This window comes from Lagopus muta, chromosome 1 (genome assembly GCF_023343835.1).
Source record: "Lagopus muta isolate bLagMut1 chromosome 1, bLagMut1 primary, whole genome shotgun sequence".
NCBI classification, from domain to species: domain Eukaryota; kingdom Metazoa; phylum Chordata; class Aves; order Galliformes; family Phasianidae; genus Lagopus; species Lagopus muta.
The window spans coordinates 49,687,546-49,701,942 of NC_064433.1; the positions used below are offsets into that span (position 1 = coordinate 49,687,546).

Below are 14,397 nucleotides of genomic sequence, written 5' to 3' on the forward strand. Positions count from 1 at the left end.
TTTCGGTTCTGGACCTGAAATGAAAAAATCCTCCACAGTGATTATTTTATACCTAAGGAGTTGATTCTAAGTCTCCTTGGCATTGAAAGGAGTCCAGATATGAGCTTCATTTCTAATACTGCTATCAGATGTGCAAAAGACTCTCTTCTCAAATTTCATCCAGCAATGATAGCAGAAGGAAAGGTATAAATGGATATAAAGATATACATTTCTGATCTAGGTAGAGAGAATTTCACAGAATCACAGGTTGGCAGGGACTTCTGGGTCCACTGGCCCAACCCCTGCACCAGCAGGGGACACCTAGAGCAGGGTGCTTAAGGCAATTTCAAGGTGGTTTTTGGAGATCTCCAAGGAGGAGACCCCACAGCCCCTGGGCAACCTGTGGCAGTGCTCCACCATCTGCCCAGTGAAGAAATGTCTGATGTTTAGATGGAGCCTCCTATGGTGCAGTTTGCTTCATGAAGGAGACAAGTGAAAGAGGTAAGCGCAATTCCTTATTTTCATTTAGCGCTGCCCCACCAATTTCTTCATCACTCTAGGCTGTACTGCTCACACACCATGCTAGCAGGGATGCCAGGCAGAGAAATACCCCAAGTTTCCAAGCCTTTCCTTCAGTGTGATGGCTGTCCTTCACCCACCTGGAGCAGAGCTGTCCTCTCACCCCATATGTGCAGCACATCCCAATGGAGGAGTACCATGGGTTCTGAAGTATCCTTTCCAAACAGTTCCCATAATGCAGGCCTCTTCTAAATCACATGCTAATCATAGCACTCAGCCACAAGATAGGTTCCCATCTCATGCACATTGCTTACGTTCACAAAAAGCTGCAGCTTTCATCTGCCCATCCTCCTTTCTCATACAAGCCAGCTGAGGATCAGCCTTCACTCTTTCACAACTGAACAGAGTTCAGCTCCCCCCAGAAGCAAACAATTATACACCCCTCCAGAGGAACGACTTCCAAATCTTTCTGTAGAACAACTGTGTCAGAAGCAAATGTAAAGACGGTACTGCTCTGCACCTCAGGGAAAAGCTCTGCAAAGCAAGCTTGAACTCACAGTTGGCTCCATCAGCAGTGCACTTGCAGGTGACAGCAAATGCTGGTAATGCTTTGGGGAGAGGGAGAGGTAAGTCGGGGAGGCTGCTCTGAAAAGATTTTCACCCATTTTCTGTAAGAACATTAACATTACATAATTTTTCTGACTTCTTTTATTATACCACAAGGCAATGTGATTGAAAATGGACAAATTCCAGAAAAACGCATGCCCACTGATATCACAGAGGAAAGCTTTGCTGTGATTTAATAGCCAAATCCTGGTAGGTTTTTCACTTCACACATGCAGAGGGGAAATCAGAGCTCCTCTATAGCAACTTTGTTGTAAAAAACACTCAAATGTCAGCTTGTCCCAATAGTACCACAGTTGAGGCTAATGCAATACAAAGACAAAAGGACAAGAGTAAAAATATATACATATATATATATATATATATATCTACACTGAAACACTGCTGTTAGAAACAAAGAAGCTGACTTAGCTCTGATAAAGGTTGTTCCTCCTCCACTAGCAAAATCATTTCTGGGCTAGCTCTTCAGCTGGTACAACTTAACACTCTCTATTGAAGTTGGGAGATAGCTGCACATCAGCTAAGCTAGCCTACTGTTTCTTCCTGAGGATGCCTCATTCAAGTTTTGCAAATTTACCATGGTAGAAGCAGACTGGAAACTTTTTTTTATCAGTTGCATCATAGCAAATCAAAAGTAGCATTCACCAGCTTTGCAAGAATTTACCTTCACCTGATGGAAGCATCAGGATTTGAGGGGCTTAACCTAGCTTGGTACGCTTGGGGAAAAACATGGACAGTTGCCAAAAACTTTGATTTGCTTTCAGATGGGGAGCACTTCTCAGTTTCAGAAGTCATTTCAACAAAGAGAACAAGCAAACACAAACTATCAACCTACCCAGCCATGACAATGAAGAAATCCAGGCGGTTCCAGGTATCTCCAAGGTAGCACTTCTTGCCAAAGATCCCCAGGGCCACCATCTTTAACACCATTTCCATTGCAAAGAAAATGAAGATGAAATCATCAAATACCTGCCAAACAGAGAGCCAACAACAAGTGTGACACACATTCCCAGCTTGAGACTTTTCAGTGCAGATAGTGAAACAAACATGAATTTCAGTACTTCTGAAAACGACTTAAAGACAAGGCTGGACAAGTTTCTTCTCTGCAGTGCTGGCACAGTGCTACCTGCTGTCAAAGCAAGGAAGCAGGGGCTCTATTTACTCCTCCTATGTGAAGTACTTTGATGTAGACTCAGAGCCTCTTTGGATGGACCTGAAAGCAGGTGTTGGCTCAGCAACAGCAGGTCCTTCCTGTGTCAGGAAGACACGTTTTATTCACAGGATCAAGAGGATTAGCAACTAGTCTGTACTGCCTGGTCACAAGTAGACTTCATTTATTCTCTCTCTCTAACCCCACATTCAACTCCTCAAAGCTATTTCTCCCCTTTTTTATAGAAAGCTACTTTTCTGCCAGGGATGTTCTCACCAACCTTTTGGTAAGGTATTGACCACAAACTGAAAGAAAACATGCATGAAATTCTGTGACTTGTAGTAATGCACCATCATGACAGGAAGGAAGTCTGCTTACCTGCAAGATTTTACACCTGTCAGAAAGGCAGTCCATATCCTCACATGGTTGGTACATCCCCAGGGTGACACAGTTTAGCAAAATCACCATCATGCTGACACACTCAAACCAAGTGGAAAAGAGTCAAGGAAAACTGCTGCAAAAGTGTCAGGGCTGAGATAAGCTTCCTTGAGATTTGGGATGGCAAAACAGGAAGATAAAGGGAAATAGCTGCTGATAGGCTCATCTGTCATAAAAAAATATAACAAAAATACAAAACATTTGTTACGTTTTTCTCTTTCAGTTCCTCACTTCTTCACTCTTTGGTAAAGCCAAAACCATTTTGTAAATGGGAAAGTAGCTGAAAGGTAGCTGAAAGCCTTAATACTTACACGAATCAGACTGTTGCCATAATTAAACACAAGCAGGCTCAGACTCCTCTTCTGTTGGCTTACAAATCTCACAAATACAGTAGGAAACAAACAAACAAACCAAAAATCTTCCATGGTGCCCTAAACTCATATGCAGCAGAAATCTCTGGGATCTGGTGAAAGTCTATATTGAACACTATGACACTGACAGCTGGATCACTGCATGAGTCCAGTGAGTAGGACCCTTCTGAGAAGGCAGTAGAGCATAAGGCTAGAAGTCTCCTTCTTACCTTCTGAGAAGAGCTTGGAGATAAAGGCGTGCCATATTGGAACAGGCCAATGGTCATCCAATCTATTATTCTGCTTCCAGCAGTGACCCATGCAGGATAGAACATCACCATGTGCCTAATTAAGTAATTCAGTAACCATGGGGGGAAATTGTGTTCCTGACCCCAGCTGCTGTTCTGTTTGTGCCCTAGAGCATGAGGATTGATAGCCCTTGTAATTGTTTTCTCAGCTATAGTGGTGTCCCTGCAGATGCTTTGCTTATTCATTTGAATCCTTTGTCGAGAATCTTTCTAAAATAACTGCCTCAATAATAGCTGGCAGCCGTAAGCTACATTAGCTAATTATACTTTACATTAAGAAGTATTTCCTCCTATTTATTTTTAATTTGTTGCCTTTTAATTTCATCAAGCACCACTTCGTTTATATGTTACAGAAGAGAGTAAAAATGGTGCATTTGAGGAACCTCTCTGTGCCCTTCGCAGCCTCTATCTGCCTCTTCCTTACCATCCCGCTCTTTCAAACAAAGGAGGCTTAGGACTGATCCACACTTACCCAGGATTCAATTACAGTGTTTTAGCTCTAAAACTGGGCACATGTTTCTGTGACTTCTTCCCAGCGTTCGCATTGCAAACCAGTGATGTAGATCTAATGAGAACAGACCTCCAACCTCTGGCACAAACGTCACTCACGTAATTTCACATGCCTCCCAAACATCCCTGCCTGGTTTCCATTTTCAGACAAAGGTTTTTTCCTTTTTTGTTGTAGTTGTTGTTTTTAATTTAAACTAAGAGAGCTGAGAAAATACCCATTGAAAATACAACCGACTTTTCACTCCTCACAGAAGTGAACCCAAAATGGTGGCCACTTCTGAAAGACACTCAAAATCCATGGTTTGTTCTGAGCAATTCTTCCTTGCTCATTCTGACAGTGATTCATGACTAACTCTGCACAATCTGATCTGGAAGATTATTAATTCTTTCTCTTCTCCCCCACCTGGTTTTCAGTGAGCTCCCTTCAGTTGCAAAATCAGACAAGAACAAGACACCAGTTTCTACTGTGCCAATCATGCTATAAGGTGATTTCAAGAACACATTATCACTATCCCTTACAAAGTGAATCCAAGCGCTGTACAAAGTAAGCACATGGAGCCCACCCTCACTGTGGGCTGCAAAAACAGAGGCCTTGTCGGAAAAGGATAGAGCAAAATGGCACGAATAAAAAGACTGCCCTCCAAGGTCTATTTGGCACAGCTTCAGTTTCCCACCTTTCTCTCTCTCTTTTATCTTTCTTTTAGGAATCAATTCAAAGCCCACAAAAGCACTTAAAGAGGTTTCCATTAGCTCTCACAGGACTTTCAGGTAAGACTACAGCTCTTTTCTGGACTTTCCAAACTTTGTTGTTGTTTTAATCTTTCACAGAACCACAGAAAAGCTGATTCTGGATCTCCTCAATAGATGTGAGGGTGATCTGGCTATGACATCTGTCACCCCATTGACCACCAGGGGTGATTTGGCTGATCTGGGTGGCTAGATCCGGGTGTCTCCTTCCTCTCTCACTGCTCCACATGTATCCCTTTCGAAGCTGCATGCTTGATTGAAGAAGATCCTTCCCTGAAGACCTTCCCTGATAGAGATGTATCATTCATAGGTATACGGTAGCTGCACTCCCCTGCTAGAACCTCCAAACAAGCTTGAGGTCCACTTGTAGGAGAATGTAGAGTACACAGGCTTCCAGGACTGTGGACACACTCATATGAAGCACTGCACGGGGCAGTGCCTGAAGGAATATTGTGGCAAGGTGAGTGTCAGCTTCTCCTCCCATGTAACTAGTGATAGGACTAGAAAGAATGGCTTCAGATTACCCAGAGGAGATCCAGGTTGGATGTTACAAAACCTCCCAAAAAGTGGTCAGGGTTTGGAACAGGCTGCCCAGGAAGGTGGGGAGTCACCAATGCTGGTGGTGTCCAAGAAATGCTTACGTGTTGTACTGCGAAACGTGGTTTAGTGAAAAATATTGGTGATAAGTGAATGGTTGAACTGGATGATCTTGGAGCTCTCTTCCAACCTTGGTGATTCTATGACTCTCTGAGGTCATCTTATCAAAATAGGGTGAACCACAGCAGGTTACTCAGTGTCACATCCAGTTGATTTTTCAGTGTCTCCAGAGATGCATCTCCACTAGAACATCTCTGGGTAGCCTGCTTCAGCGCTTGACTGTTTACTCACTGTTTTCATACATTTAAGCAATATTTCCCATGTTTCAGTTTATGCCTGTTCCTGTCACCAGACACAACTGACTGTAGTGCAGCTCTGTCATCTGTAGTCCCTCAAGCATCTATTATTCCCATCAACGCTCACAGCAGCCCTGGCTGAAATAAACACATGCAAAACAAAAAGCAGAAATTGCTTTAAAATGTAGAGTATTTTCTTCAGCAGACAGCTAGAAAATATGACACCAGAAGTCTGATGGCACAGAGTACTCTCCAACCATGACCAGACTCAGGGAGTTGAGGAAAAAGGGCTTGAAGTCACATCTTTATATTCGTACAATCACAAAGGTTGGAAAAGACCTCCAAGTCCAACTGCCAGCTCATCCCCACCTTGCCCACTAACCACATTCCTCAGTGTCACATCCACACAGTTCTGAAACACCTCAAAGGATGGTGATTGTACGAGCTCCCTGGGCAGCCTGTGACACTGCAGCACTGCTATTACTGGAAAAAAAATGTTTCTAATAGTCAACTTAGACATTCATATGTTTATACAAATCCATGTTTCTGTGCATATGCTTTGGCTGCAGCAGTGCCTACGTGGCCAAGATGCTCCCATGCTCCCCTTGCAGTAGCCCACCCTGGATCACACAGAAGTGGCAGGGCACCTGCAGGCAGCTGGTGAGATCCTGAGATTCACAACCCCCCAGGCAGCCAGCCAAAGCACACCCTAAAACCTTGCAATTTTAACCAGGGGTACAAAGCCATGAATCTTCTTTCTCAGAAATCAGAGGCTGGCTGTACAGTTTTTCCTCCCCTGTTTTTCAAATACCAGCTTTGAGAGTTTACCAGCATTGTCCAGGCATTTGAGGACACTGCTGATTAAAGTGACATTAGGAAAAGCTTTCCTTCTGCCGCCACATAGTGCCCTTCTTTCTGGGCAGGTGGGGCCCCCCAAGAAAGCAGGTCCCACCTGTGACAGAGAGAAAGAAAGCATGAGGAGTAAATAAGAGCTTCTGCATCGAGCTAGGAGGGATGGCTGCCCACTTGGGTCAGTGGAGGGAGTAATTCGAAGTACCTGCTGCCTTTGATGTGTCACAGCTGTCAAATACCATGACTGCCTCTCATCACCACGGCAACAGCCTGCAGCCAGGTTTGTCATCATCCTTTCAGTGATGCCTCCCCCTCCCCGCATCCTTCCCCCCACCCCACTTCTCCCTGTGTCTGAGCCTGTAATTAATTTCAGCTGCTGACAAAGCTGGTCTTCACAATCTGCATCATTCAGTCAGAAGTTTCATTACTAATTAACTTCTTTCAAAGTTCAAGTGATTTAATTATGCAGCTTGAGCAGGACCCATCCAGCTGCTGGCCAGAGGCAGCTGCTGTGTATCCATTGAGCTTCCTCCATGTTTTCCAGCAGGGATGGGTAGATACTCAAGGGGAATATGCATAGAATCATCAAGGTTGGAAAAGACCTCCAAGATCACCCAGTCCAACTACCAGCCCATCCCCACCATGCCCACTGACCACGTCCCTCAGTGCCACATCCACACGGTTCTGGAACACCTCCAGGGATGGTGACTGCACCACCTCCCTTGGCAGCCTGTGCCACTGCAGCACCACTCTTTCTGAGAAGAAATTTTTTGTAATATCCAACCTCAACCTGCCCTGGCACAACTTGAAGCCATTCTCTCTCATCCTATCATTGTTACCTGGAAGAAGAGGCCAACCCCACCTCACCACAACCTCCTTTCAGGTCAAGTCACTGTAGAGAGAATTAAGGTCTCCCCTGAACCTCCTCTTCTCCAGACTGAACTGAATGCCAGTTCCCTCTTACACTCCCTGTAACACTTGTGCTCCAGACCCTTCACCCAGCTTCACTGCCTTTCTCCAGACAAACTAATGCATCACCAGCGCACACAAGGGATAAACTACCATCCACCTCAAACCATCTGAGATGGAGTCAGAGATGGAAACCACAAGTTACTGGACAATTAAGGAGATACACAGGTGTCTCTGAGACCTGGATATGTTGCCACAATGCTTGATAACATGACTACACATAATGCAAGATGATGCACTCCTAAAGTAAAGCCTTGCCAACTCAGGTACTGAATACCCTGGGCCCATTTAACCTGCTGTAGAAATGCATTAGCTACCAAAGGACATAAAAACAGGATGGAAAGGTCAGCTCACTCTGTAGTATAGGCAGTCACAGCCTTATCCCGAAACAGAGAGCATGGCATGATGGAGAAAAGAATCTCAGTGGCTGACACAGCAGCAGCAGGTGTCACCCTCCCAAACTGCATAAGCGTAAATGATGAAGCCGCATGTGATGCTTCCCAGACAAACACTGGCCACCCGTGTACACATCTTCTCAGGGCCTCCCACTTCTGAATTAGCTCCAGGTGGGCATATCTGCAGTCATCCTGCAGATGAGACACCATGTTTGCATCATCATTCCTCCTTTTTCTGCCTGCCCCTTGCGATCCTCTCTACCTCCTTCTTGTCTAAGCGTGTTTTCTACCAGGTAGCTGGCCCTGCCCTGTCATTCCAGTTTGCAGTGACTGCATTTTCTTTCCCTGCTTTTGAAACAAGCTCTACGAGGTCTGCATTTCTTCCTTACTATACTGCTTTGTGACCCTCCTAGCAAGAAGCCAGTAGGATGCTGTAACTGCTGCACGACAGTTAATATTTCATTTATAATGGAAGGAGTGATTTGTGTTCTGAAGGGCAGAGACACAAGCAGCTCCAGGGAAAGAAGTTCTCATTTTCTTTCCCTCAGTGCTGTTGGCTTTTGCAGAAGCCCTCAGAGGCGAGTCTCATTTTTAACTCCCTCCAACTTTTTTCTTAGCACTTACTACTTTTTCCCCCTTCTGTTATGTTAATGTATCTCAAAGCATCAGGATTTCATGGCCTTTTTTTTCCTATAAAACAAGCCGAGAGAAGCAACAGGCTTCCTTCTCTTCAGCCCCAATCTGCTAACCTAGCCCACTAGAAAAAGCTGAGCGAACATCAGATGTTACATTCAAAGGAAAATGCATCTCAAAACGTATTTGTGTTCAAATAGATCAAAACAATCAAAACATTCCTCAGAACAAAAAGCCTTAAAATCCTTTTTTTGGAAAGGCTGAAATATTTCTTCTTCAGCTTTTTATAGTGCAGAGTAACGTTTCAACATCACAGAAAAAAGACTGTGGGTTTTTGACCTGACTTAGAACTCTCCCTTTTTGAGTTCTGAGCAAACTGGAAATTAAATGCCAACACTAAATGTTGCAGTGCTGGGATTTCACTGCAGCCAAGCCATATAGGGCAAGTTACAGAGGCTTTTTTTGCAAGCCCTCAAGGTCAACATGCTCTAGGTCTTCCTGTGTCAGGCAATCTCTTGTACACGTTTGTTTTCGTCACACTGTCATATAAACACTCTTCACATGAAAGCAAGGCATCTAAACTTTAGATGACTGGCATATGCATGCTGAGGTCTTCAAATCTTTCACAGCATTGATGCCAAGAAAAGGACTGCAGTACTGCCAGAACAAGACAGGGCTGTAACATTGATTTGAGAGGCACTAGGGAAGACTTACACAACATGTGATGGTGATCCTGAGAGGAAGGGCAACAGAGCATGGAAGGAGGAGGAGAAGAGAGATTTCAAATGCTTGACAAATGCACCCATGTTGCTGTACTTTGGAAGGGGGGTTCCTCCAAAGCCGCATATATTGGAAGAGGAAAAAGTCATATCCAGAGTAAATGAGATAAAAACCAACAAAAGAAAGCACCACAGGTGAGCACCTCTGATCAATCTAACATCCCAGGTTCACTCAAAAGGAGGCCCTGTATCAGGCTACATGGGCTTCTGGCTGCATAACTCAAATTCAGAGCTGACTTAGAGACTAATGAAACCTAAGTCAGATGTATCTCATACACCATATCATATCCACTGTATATGCAATGAGCATATATATCAGCAAGAAGAGAGCTTTTGGAAAGGATTTTTTTTATTCCATTACAGAAACAAACCAACAAATTTCTCATTTCATAAAACTCTTTCCATAATGATTAATTTAGACCTGATAATTGAGTCCATTAAACACTTGAGTTCTGCAGAATGAAAACTAATAGAAAGAAATTTAACCTGTCAGGAAAAACATACGACTGAGATTAAGAGGCTAAGAAGGAATCTGAAGAGCAAATATGCAGAGGTATTAACACAATGAGACAAATCTTCAGATACTCTAGGAACATGAAGACAAAGGGAGAGCTCTGACCTAGCATAAGGCTGCCACAGGCCACTGAGGGCCCCTAATCAAATGTAAGGCTGCAGGGATAAAGAAAGACTTGTTTACAATACTCTTCAACACAGCAAACACAGGAGAGCCCATCATTCTAGAGCCAGAGCAAGTCACACGAAAGATTCTGGCTGGCTGATCCCACCGATTGGATGAATATCTCAGTCTTCTAAAGCAACCTGTTGTTTTCTTCAGCAAATGTCTGCAGATGAGATTCATTATTCATTATTACTTATTCAAATACCTCACAAATACCATGCATCTTCATCAATGCTGCTACAGCTCTACTATCAACAGTTACATTCCACCTGTAGCTGCTGGACCCTAGAACTTCTCCACTTATAACTCATTACCCACCTTCAAATTGCATCTAACTCTTAGGAGGCAACGGAGCATCTGTTCAACAGTGTACAACATTCCTACAAAGCTCTTTACTATTGAAAGCGTGAAAAAAATACAGCATCTGGGGAAAAAAAAACCACAAAACCCAATGATCTTTTTTTTAGGTCAGAAGAAAGTAATTATCCAAATTTAAACTTGAGCAGGGTATTAGAGGTAATGACTGTTCCTGGAGAAAGAGATTTTTAATATCCTCAGATGGCTAGGACTGCCGTTGCACGTCTTTCTTGCCAGCAAAGCAATACTCCACCATGCTGTGGGATCAGTTCAGGACTGACTTGAGGAATTGCACCTCCTGCTGACCCCCAAATGGTGCCTCCCGCAGCATTCTGGCTCTGTCCTGGAGATCTCTATCCAAAACCTGACCTGGCTTCACATTCAGAGCTTCAACAAGGTCACAGCAGGAGGGGATATGACTGCAGCTTGAAACATAATTATAACACAAGACAGCTGAAAGAACTGTGCTCTAAAAATCTCCTAACAGAAGATTCAGCAGCTGCTTCCCACTGCAGCTGGATCTGCAGGGGTAACATGGCAGGGAAGGGCCACCAGAGAAAGCTCCCTCAACTCAAGCTGGCTTCCAAAGCTTAAAGCTCTTAGTGCTTTTTAGATTTCACTCTGTAGAGTCGATTCTCTACTGGAATCAGTGGTTAAGCGGACACCTTAAAAGAGTTAGTCTTTATTTTTGCACTCAGCTGGAGAGGACTTGAACTTATGAGCAGGGCAGACCAAGCCAAGGAGACTTTTGCAGTCCAGGAGTAATTAGAATTTATGTCCTCCAGAGTTACATAATTTGAATTTGAACTGAGCTGTAGAATGCTCTAAAACACAAGCCCACATCGTGCTTGACTCTGGGAAGCGAGGAGACAGGTTGGGCAGTTTGGTAGAGTCACCATTCTCAAACCAAAGACAGATGCATAGTGGGTTTCTTCCACTGACATTTTATCTGATTTAATCTGGATGTGGTCAGACTTATTTGACAGAAAGTTCTTTCCAAAGTGTAAAAATGTGAAATACATTGGAAACAAATCCAAATCTCTCCTGCTCCTCCCTCTTTGCTTCTGTAGTTGGTCTATCTACCTCCCAAAAACACCATCCCAAGTCACAGAAGCCTTCTTCCAGCACTTTTCAAACAGATGTCACAGTCCTGATGCGTTTGGCAGTACCACAGTCCCTTCCATGGTTACAATAGGTTTATAGGTTAATAGGTTTAAATGAAGTCTTTGCCTTGTGTGGGACCACTGGACACATCCACCAGATAAACATGGCACTATAACAGCAGCATCTATGCAACTAACTATCAAGAAAGGGAGAAGAAAGGAACCAGTGATAGATATAGGAGAAAACAATAGAAAAGAAGGGAAAAAAGCATCATCTTCAGATTTCACTCTGTAGATTTGATTCTCTACTGGCACCTGTGGTAAAGGTAGGCACCTTAGAAGAGTTGATGCTCCCTACCCACTCCCAGTGTTTTCAGTTTTTGTTTGTTTGTTTTTCCCTTCTGCCTTGCCTGAGTGTTCTCTTTTGCTTTCCAGAGTTCTCCCTACACTTGCACTAATGGAAAGTGATGCTGAAATGAAAAATCGTACTGGAAGAAATAATTGTTTCTTCAAGAACCATGGTGCCAGGTTCTAGATGACCCTGGCCCATAAGGATATACCAAAACATTCTGTGGGACTTTTCCAGCATACCCATCCCTGCCTGCTGTTCATTTTTGTGATACTACGTTATGCTCCCCCAGCCTACCAGGGGGTCTGATGGCTCACAAAAGCAAATGGCTAATAGGTGAGCAATATTGGTGGTAGGTGAACAGCTGGACTAGATGATCTTAGTGATATTTTCCAACCTTAATGTTTCTCTGATTCTACTCTGCACTATTTCTCTTGTTTCTGCACTCTCCAACTTCCTGAAGGGAAGTTGTGATGAGGAGAGGTTTGGCTTCTTCTCCCAGGCAACGAACAGGACCTGGGGAAATGGCCACAAGTTGAACCAGTGGAGGTTTAGGTTAGATATGAGGAAGAACTTTTTCTCTCACAGAGTGGTCAGGCACTGGAATGGCTGCCCAGGGAGGTGGTGGAGTCGCCGTCCTTGGCAGTGTTCAAGAGGCATCTGGATGAGAAACTACAAGATATGGTTTAGAGGCATAGTGGAAGCAGTGGTGATGGGAGGACGATTGGACTAGATGATCTTACAGGTCATTTCCAACCTTGCGATTCTATGATAGGAGAATTCATGTCAAGGGCAGCAGGAGTTAGCTGCAAAGTGCTGAGTAAAGTCTAAGGATAAAGATGAGGGGTAGTCAACTCCTCCAATTTCTGGCACACTGTTGTCTGCCCAGCAAAGGGATTTCTTCCCTGTTTCCTTCCTAGTGTTTTACAGGCATGATGTTTGTCCTCCCCTCCCAGTTATGGGTGCTAGACACAGGGAGCCTTGGGAAGTGTTCTGTGGAGCACAAGGTGGATATTCCAATGAACCTCCTGAAATGGACACTCAGGTCTAAAAGGTCAGGGCACTTTGGTAAAAAACAACCCTCTCCTTTGCAGAAGGAGCATGGAGAAGATAATAAAAGCACAAAGGATGGATTACAGACCTTCTCACAGCTTTAAAGGACAGTCTCTGGTCTCTACAGGTTAAGTGCACTGTACTCCAGCACATCACTTGATAGATGCAGAAGTAAACCAGTTTCCTCCTCTGGCCAGACAGTTTCCAAGGCTAATTGATCTTAGAGGATACTCTGACTTTGCTGGCATTCCTGAATTAGAGAGGAGGTAAGATGGGGTAAAGCCTCTTTGCCTTTCTCTCTTCTCCCAGCTAGGCAGTACTTTCAGTGGATAGAGCATCATGCAATCATGTGGTTGGTGCTTAGCTTAGCAGGCTTTGCTGAGGAGTGCTTCAGCACAGAAAAGAAAGTGATGTGGTGACACAAAGCTCTGCAGCAAAGCAAATAAAGATTAATTCAGAAGTGCAAGGAGCGCTCAGTAAGGTCACTCTGAAGAAATTGCATGCAGCCTGAGTGAAATGCAGAGCAGTAACAGAAAGAGCTGTGGATGAGCTGTTGTTTGTTTCAATGCATTAATTACTGGTTATAATTAAAGAAAATTCATTATTTTCAGGATGTTATCCCCTCCACTTTGAATTCATTTCTTTTTTTCCTTCATGTTTTCCTTTTTTTTTTTTTTTTTTTTTTTTTGCAGGCTTGTAGCTGGATGCATCCCAGAGCCTTTCGCAGTGGTTCCTGAGGGTATGCTGGGAGAGCTGGCACCAATAGTCTATAGGACACGTGTCTGGAAGAAGGGCTGATTGCAAACAACCAAGCCAATCTGTCTCAGCAGATAACTGGAGGCCAGGAGCACCAGCCAGCTCGCACCACGTAGGTTCACTGCAGTTGATGGCACCTCCTCTAGGAAGAAAAAGGGCTGTATATAAAGACATCTATCTACCTATATAGATAGATAGATAGATATAGATATTATCTATCTATCTATCAATAGATATAGATGGCCTCCTGGAAAGGTAGACCCTCACAGGTGCACGTGACAAAGGTATTTGTGAGGTGGGGATGATGCTAATTAAATTTTCTTCTCGTGTAAGAGGAAGGAACTCAACCAACAAAAATCACAGAATTATTAACGTCGTTGGAAAAGACCTCTGAGATCATCTGGTCCTACCATACACCTACTGCCAATATAGCCCACTGAACCACATCCTTAAGTACAACACCTGCAATGCTCCGAGCAGCAGGCTCACACTGCTTCAAATCCTGAAGTCCCTATTCGAAAAACAATACCCAGAGATCACACAGTTAAGTTACTGCTACAGACTGCATTAAAATTCAGGTGTTCCTGATACCCAGGACGTATTCACTGAATGCCTCAGCTCTTTGGCCAGCTGACAGATCGCACCATGCCAGGGAAAGGAGCCAACGTGACTCATGCTCAATCACCGCGATGCCGACGGTACTGAGTGCTGTTTTAGGGGAGGTTAAATGCTGTGAATGCACTAAGCATTATCAATATTAAAATATTATTAGTATTATTTATGAGGTATCTCTACATGTCTTAGATGACAGTAGCTGAGATCAAATACAAATTATGCAAAACGTTACATAAACATGCGGAAAAACAAGCTGCCTGCTCCAAAGAGTTTTTAATCTAACCAAACAGGACAGGCGAACGATGATTACAATCTCTGCTTTGCACACAAGAAGCCACA

At 43.8% G+C, this 14,397-nt stretch overlaps 1 protein-coding gene across 7 annotated transcripts in view; it reads right to left on the bottom strand.

The window, feature by feature from the left end:
* CACNA1I (calcium voltage-gated channel subunit alpha1 I) overlaps positions 1 to 14,397 on the bottom strand; it is a 157,467-nt gene that overhangs the window by 79,645 nt on the left and 63,425 nt on the right. For all 7 annotated transcript variants that reach the window (XM_048928798.1, XM_048928766.1, XM_048928777.1 and 4 more), the window contains exons 3-4: positions 2,651 to 2,762; positions 1,958 to 2,091 (exon numbers count right to left, since the gene is read on the bottom strand). In XM_048928798.1, the coding sequence (XP_048784755.1) occupies positions 1,958 to 2,091; positions 2,651 to 2,762 (246 nt within the window). The remainder of the gene's footprint in view (positions 1 to 1,957; positions 2,092 to 2,650; positions 2,763 to 14,397) is intronic.